Source organism: Equus asinus, chromosome 20 (assembly GCF_041296235.1).
Source record: "Equus asinus isolate D_3611 breed Donkey chromosome 20, EquAss-T2T_v2, whole genome shotgun sequence".
In the NCBI taxonomy this organism is placed as follows: domain Eukaryota; kingdom Metazoa; phylum Chordata; class Mammalia; order Perissodactyla; family Equidae; genus Equus; species Equus asinus.
The window spans coordinates 16,838,918-16,845,450 of record NC_091809.1 but is presented as its reverse complement, the minus strand read 5'-3'; the positions used below and the strand labels follow the sequence as shown (position 1 = coordinate 16,845,450).

At 59.4% G+C, this 6,533-nt stretch overlaps 1 protein-coding gene across 1 annotated transcript; it reads right to left on the bottom strand.

Moving 5' to 3' along the window:
• Positions 1-1,969: 1,969 nt before the first annotated feature.
• On the bottom strand, positions 1,970-6,296 carry SAXO5 (stabilizer of axonemal microtubules 5). Its single transcript, XM_014862004.3, has 8 exons — positions 5,687-6,296; positions 4,647-4,753; positions 4,461-4,561; positions 4,110-4,222; positions 3,919-4,028; positions 3,385-3,586; positions 2,798-2,883; positions 1,970-2,322 (listed from the first exon to the last, which is right to left on the bottom strand). Exons 1-8 carry the CDS (start codon positions 6,228-6,230, stop codon positions 2,095-2,097), a joined length of 1,491 nt encoding a protein of 496 aa, XP_014717490.3. The 5' UTR covers positions 6,231-6,296; the 3' UTR covers positions 1,970-2,094.
• Positions 6,297-6,533: the final 237 nt, after the last annotated feature.

Sequence of the window (6,533 nt, the reverse complement as noted above, 5' to 3'; positions counted from 1 at the left end):
TCAACAAAGTTGTTTTTCTTTAACAATTAATCTGTTTTCTCATGTTCAGTCCTGTTTTATTCATCTTCATTTCATAAGCCTTTTTGGTTCTTATGGTTCACAGGAAATGCCCTTTTTAGGGGGTGAGTGGGATGTAGGAAGGATAGACAGAAATCCATAAGATATCCAGAATCATCATGCTGTAGTGTCTTTCTGCCCTGAAAATATTTCTGGTAAAGTTTGTGTTCTTTCCTCGCAACCCATCCTGGGGCCGGTCACTTCCATTGTTAGAAAATGCTTGAAGTTGAGCTGAAATTTGCCTCCTTATGACTTCTATGCATTATTTCTCATCTGGTATCTGGGTTGCTTTAAACCATTCCTAGAACCAGGCAGGAGCACACATAATCCTGCAACTGGAGCTATATGGAACTCAACACCAAAGTAAGCTTTCTGAGCTTCCTGGCAGGCAAGGCAAAAAGGGAAAGCCTTTTTGTTCACGTAGTCTGGTCAACAAGCAGACCAGCCTGATTAGCAGAGCCTGATTTTGTCGTGGAAATTATTGTCGAATAGGCTTATTGCAGTGGTTCTCAAGCAGGGGCAACTCTTCCCCCCATGGGACATTTGGCAATGTCTGGAGACTTTTGGTCATCACAACTGGATGAGGGGGAGAGAGCGTGCTACTGGCCTGTAGTGGATGGAGCTCAGGGAGGATGCTAAACATCCTACAATGGACAAGCCAGACTCTGACAACAAAGAATGATCCTACCCAAATGTTAACAGCGCTGAAACTGAGAAATTCCGGTTTATCATGAAGTAATTCAGAAAAGTGTCATGCATATCTTTAGTAAAAGCCATAGAAGAGGTGTTCTGTGGCCGGCAGACCCTCTCATGGTCAACACGGATACTAGGAGTGTAGCCAAAAGGGCCATGTGGTCCCCGTAGGATCCAAGGCTAGACTCCCGTCCTTCCTGTGGAAATGACAACGTGGCCTCACAGAATCGCTGCCCTGGGGAAAGGGCTCCTGGCCGGGCTTGAAGTTGCCTCTTAGGGGCCTATGGGCTTGGGGGCCTTGGTCTTTGAAGGTCTGACTACAGGGTCAGGGAGCCGTGTTCGTTCCCTGAAATCGGATTCTCCACAGCTAACAGAGGTAAGACCCAGGCGCAGCCACCACGGCCCGTCTTATTCCAGACAGAGCCAACTTCTTGGCGCTGATCTTAACGGACCCCAGAGCTGCAAGGTGGGGGCGCTGTCCAAGGTCCTGGTCCTTGACACGCCTGCTAAGCCCTGTCACCCACGGGTTTCAGGGTCCCACTCAATCTTCCTCCCTTTCCACTCTTTCTATTTTGTCCCTGGCTGGACACCTACCCCCTTGGGCCTGATCATATCCTCACTGCTTTTATTGACTTGCCCGAGGACCCCGCTCTGACCTGAGGGCCAGTTGCCCAGCCAGCCAGCGCACAGTTCAGCTTCCAGTGTCTGCCCACAAAGGAGGACATTGCTGGGCCATTCTCAGCACCTCCCCCCCGCCCCCCTGCAAGCCCCACCCAGTCTCTCAATGACTGAAAGCTCCTTCCTACACCGTCGTCTTCCTCTCCCTTCCTCACCTTCATCCTCAGAAGAGAAGCTCTCTCCCCCCGTGACCTCCAGTCACACACGCTCACAAGTGTGCACATTTCCCATTTATAACATTCTAACGAGAGAGCTGCTATTTATCTCCATTTTACAGATGAGCAAGCTGAGGCTCAGAGAGGTTGAATGACTTGCCCAGGCTGACTATCCAGGACAGGGAGGAGTCGGGATTTGGACTCTGTCCATTCAGCCCCGAGAGCCTGTGCTCTCCACCTCTCGCCATGCTGCCTCTGTTCAACACGACGACTCCATCCTCTCCTCGTCGTTCACAGCTTGTCCCTGCACCTGGACATCTTACCCTGAGTCCGACGACCGGGCATTTGCACAAGCTGGGATGGCCTCCCTGCCCAGAGGAGGGTGACGCACAGAAGGGTCTGTCCAGAGTCTTCTCGATGGAGTCATTGTCTCCTGTACAGCCCCACCGCCCCAAGCTTCCTCTTTTATGGCTGACTGATGGAGAGGTGTGGGATGTTGCCAAAATGCTGTTTATTGCTGGCTAGGGCACGGGTACATAGGAATCTGGGGGGCCTGAGGGTCTACCTTCTCACCCCAACAGCCCCATTGGCGAGGGGAGCCCAGTGGCACGTGACTCTCCTGGAAGTTGCCCCATCTCAGCACCGCGGGGCCTTGGTACTTGAAGGTAAACTCGTCTCCGTGTTGGGTTGAGAAGAAGCGCTGTCTACCCAGCGGGGGCTCCATGTGGCTATATTTGCACTGTGGAGTCACGAGGGCAGCCTGCACGTTGGCTGACCCCCTCGTGGTCCCCACCACCCACCCTGGGAGCATCAAAGGCTGGGGATTGGGCCCTGGGGAGGTGAGCAAAAGGAGCCCCTGTTTGGGATGACCCGGAAGCTGGATGAGAAGCAGGAGAGAAATGGGGTGGGGGCGCCTGGAATGACCTCAGGGCTGGGGTGACCATAGGCGACTCTGAGCTAACCCTCAGCTTGGGGTATAACCGTGGCTGCTGATACGGAGATGCCCCTGACATGACCCTGGGGGTGAGATAGGAATGACCTTGACGCTGAGATGACTTTAAGATCACCCTGAGCCTGGGGTGACCCTAGAGTGACCCCCAGCGGACTTGACACTAATTCTGAGTCTGAGGTGACGGTATAATCACCCCGAGATAACTCGACACTGTCCTGGGGGGGTTACCTAGTCAAGGAGGTGCCCCCTCCCTCTCTCTCACCCGCTGGAACATCTCCTCAGTCGGGGAGGCCGGAGCTGTCTGGTGCGGCTTCAGCATCTTCTGGTTCATGGTTAAAAAATCTAGTTCTGGAGAATTGGGTGGGGGTGGCCCAGCTGAGGGGCCGAGGGAGGAGAGGCGGGGCCAGGGGGCGGGGCCGGGCGAGACTTTGGGTGGGGTAAGGGTTTAGGGCGAAGCCCGGGTCAACGCTGAAGTTGCAGTGAAGGATGCATTAGGAGGCCTGGAGGAGGGTGGAGCTGGGGGGGCCACAGGTGGGGCAAGTGCAGACGAGTCTGGGGGCAGGTAGGTAGGCTAGCTGGCCAGGGGGCGGAGCCAGAGCCTGACTTAGGAAGGTGAGGGCGGATATGAAAAGGGGAGGGGCTGTGGCCATATAGGGGGCGGTGCCATGGCGGAGGTGGGCGGGGGGAGTCATGACCACTAGCGGGCGAGGTCGTCCAGGGGCAGAGTTGGGATCTTGGTCCCTGGGGTTGGATCTGGCCATTCAGTAGGCGGAGCCAGAGTGGGGCAGTGGGCGGGGCTAGAGCCGGGGCGGGGGCGGGGCTTTCCGGGGTGGGCGGGGCCGCGCTCACCGCCAGTGCCCTGGGGCAGGTTGCTCTGCTTCAAGTGCAGGTTGGGCGCTTTCTGCGGGTGCTGCATCCCAGGAGGGTAATAGTCCCTGCCCATGGAGGTCTGGAAGAACCGTCCCAGCAGCGCAGGCTCCCCTAGGGTCACGTGACTCTGCAATTTCTCGTGAGGCGGGTGGCGGCAGGGTGGCTTGGTGGCGGGAGGCGGCTGCAGGACCATACAGCATTTGGGAAGCTCCCGCGTGTCCAGCATGTCCCGAGGCCCGGTTGGAGGGAAGAGATGGGCGCTGTATGACCTGGGACAGCTCACACGCCCTCTGGGCCCCATGTGCTGGCGCTAGGATTTGGTACTGTTACAGACAGCCGCGGAGGCTCAGAGTGTTGAAACCACATACCCTAGGTCCTGCTAATAGATCCAGGAGATCGCAGCACCCATGTCAAGCTCACTTCCACCCCAGGGCCTTTGCACTTACTATTAGCTCTGCCTGGGAAGCCCTGTTCCCTAATGAGCCCCGCCGCCCTCTCCCTGTTCCTGCTGACCTGGCCGTAGAAGAAACGCGTGGAGGTGGTGAGGCTGCCCGGGCCGGGGCACCAGTTTCCTTCCAGGATGTGCGACTCTGGAGTCTGGTTGTGGTGAAGAATGAAAGGCTCTGCCAGTGGCAGAGCAGGTGCTGAGCGACTCTGGGAGGCTGCTGTGGGAGCGAGGGGTAGGGCGGGCCGCAGGCTCTCACCTGGCTCCCGGGCATAGTAGTGTTCAGCCTGGGTGGTCCTGTCGTGGAAGAGGCCGTCTCCAGGACGAATATTCACATAGTGGATGTGGGCCGAGGCCTGGGCTTTGTCATACCTGCAGATAAGGGGGAGTCATGCCATCTGGACCCCTGAACCTCCCAGGAAAAGGGAGAGGGGCAGCTGGCTTCCCAGTGGCCAAGCTGTGGGCTGCTAACGGTGAGAGGGCTGCCTTTGCCTGCGGGTGATGGAGACCTCAGAGGCACAGTACCGGCCCTGGAGCTTTAGGGGGCACACCCGTATGTCCCTGAGACCCCTTTGCCCCGTCTTGGTGGAAGGCCACTGTCCCTGTGTACCTATGTGAGGGCAGACCCTGGGGCCCGTAAGCTTGTTTCTGCTCCGAACACACGGGCCCAGAAGCGCTCTTGAAGTTGCCTAGCTCCACGCTGCTGGCCGCCTGTGGGTGGACAGGGGTGGGAAGGGCAAGACCACCCGGCCCCATCGCTGCCCTCCCCGGCAGCATCAGCCTCGCCTGCATTTACCCTCTTACACATCAAGGCAGGTGGGCCTGGCAGGGCCTGGAACTGTCTCTGGTAGGAGGTCCCATCGTCCTGTCTCCCGTGGTCCCACTTGAGGGGGTTGGGGCCCCCTGAGGATGGAGAAGAGGAGAGAATGGAATTCATGGCATGACTCCTTGCAGCCTCAGGACCAGCGGGATTCGATTTCTTCCCTGAGAAGGGGAGGTGGGTGGTCCCGACTAGCCCAGCCGGAGGGCTGTCTCGGAAACACCAAAAAGAATAAAAATCATGATAATATGAATGACTCCCAAATACTGAGCCAGGCAGCTAGGTTAAGCTTTGCATCTCATTTTGGGGCGCTGGTATTATTCGCCCCACTTGACAGCCTCCCTGAGGCTCAGACAGGCTAAACGACTTGCCAGAAATCACAGAAATTCCGAACCAGAACTGAGCCACATCCGGGTCTGAGAAGGCCTGAGCCCAGCTTGGAGGGACTTTGACTAGTGAGGTCCCCCCCAGGAAAGCCCCCTGGAAAATCACGCCAGTGACAGCTACTGTTTGTCCAGCGCTCCCTGGATGCCAGGCACATCGTGGGCTCCGGGATCCTTGGATGTCACTAGCTGCCATGAAGTGGGGCCCTGGTATGGCACCCATTTTGCAGATGAGAAAGGCTTGGAGAGGTCCAGTTGCTCAGTCACACAACTGCTAGGTGGCAGGGCTGCGGTGGCGCGGGGGGGCACTCAGCAGATTTGTCTGACCCCCCCCCCCACCAGCATTCACGACTTCTGCCCACCACACAGCCCCCTGGAGCTGTGCCCGTTATATGGATGCAGCAACTGAGGCTCGTTCCAGGGTTTCTCAGCCTGGATAATTCTTTATTGCGGGGGCTGTCCTGTGCACGGCAGGAAGTTTAGCAGCATCCCCGGCCCCCCTCTCTCCATCTTGACAACCTAAATGACCTCCAGACATTGCCAAATGTCCCCCGGGAGAGGCGCAGAGTCCGCGCCCACTTTGAGAACCACTGGGTTAAGCAAATCGCCCAGGGCCCCGGGGCGCGCGCTCACCGAGGTGGCGGCGGGGTGCGCAGGGCTGGGGTCGGGCGTCGTGGGGCGGGAAGAGCTCCTGGTACGTGGTGGGCGGGATGCGCAGCTTGGCTCGGTCGCCCGGCGGCATCGAGTCCCGGTCGAAGATGAGGCGCGCGCCGCGGATCTGCTCGCGGGCGCGCGCCGGCAGCTCAGGCCAGCGGAAGTCGGAGCGCGCGGTGGAGAGGCCCGTGCGGGCGCGCGCGTCCGCGTGCAAGACCAGGTGGCTGGCCTGCATGGCGAGGGTGCGATCCCGCGCCCGCTCCCGCTCCCGCTCCCCAGACCGCTCGGAGGGCGGCGGGGGCGCGAAGACGCAGTGCGCCTCCGACACGCGCTCCTCGCCCGCCCAGCGCGGGTCCTGCTGGAAGAGGGGCGCGCGGGGCGGCCGCTGGCTCGGCAGCGCGCGGGTGGCGCCCGGGTAGGCCTGGAAGTCCCGGTGCGTCGTGGAGTGCAGGGTGCCCACGTGCAGCCGCGGGTCTGGCCCCAGCGCGAAGTGCGAGGCCCTGAGGAAGTCCCTCAGGGACATCGGGCTTGGCAGCAGGGCGCCCGCGGCCACCGCGGGATGTGGAGCCACCTGCGAGGGGGCGGAGAGACGACTGAGCAAGTGCCCGCCCAGGACAAGGCTGCCTTTTCCTCCTTCCTGTGTGCCAGGCACTGGGCTCGGCTCTGGGGACACGGGAAGAAGCAGGCGCAGCCCCTGTGCCTTCCCCCAGGGAAAGCAGAGATAGAAACACGCACTCAGTTGGCCTTTACTGTGTGCCGGGCACTGTTCCAGGCCCTCAGAGGGGACACACCAGTTAACAGAACACTCCAAGAGCCCTGCCCTTGT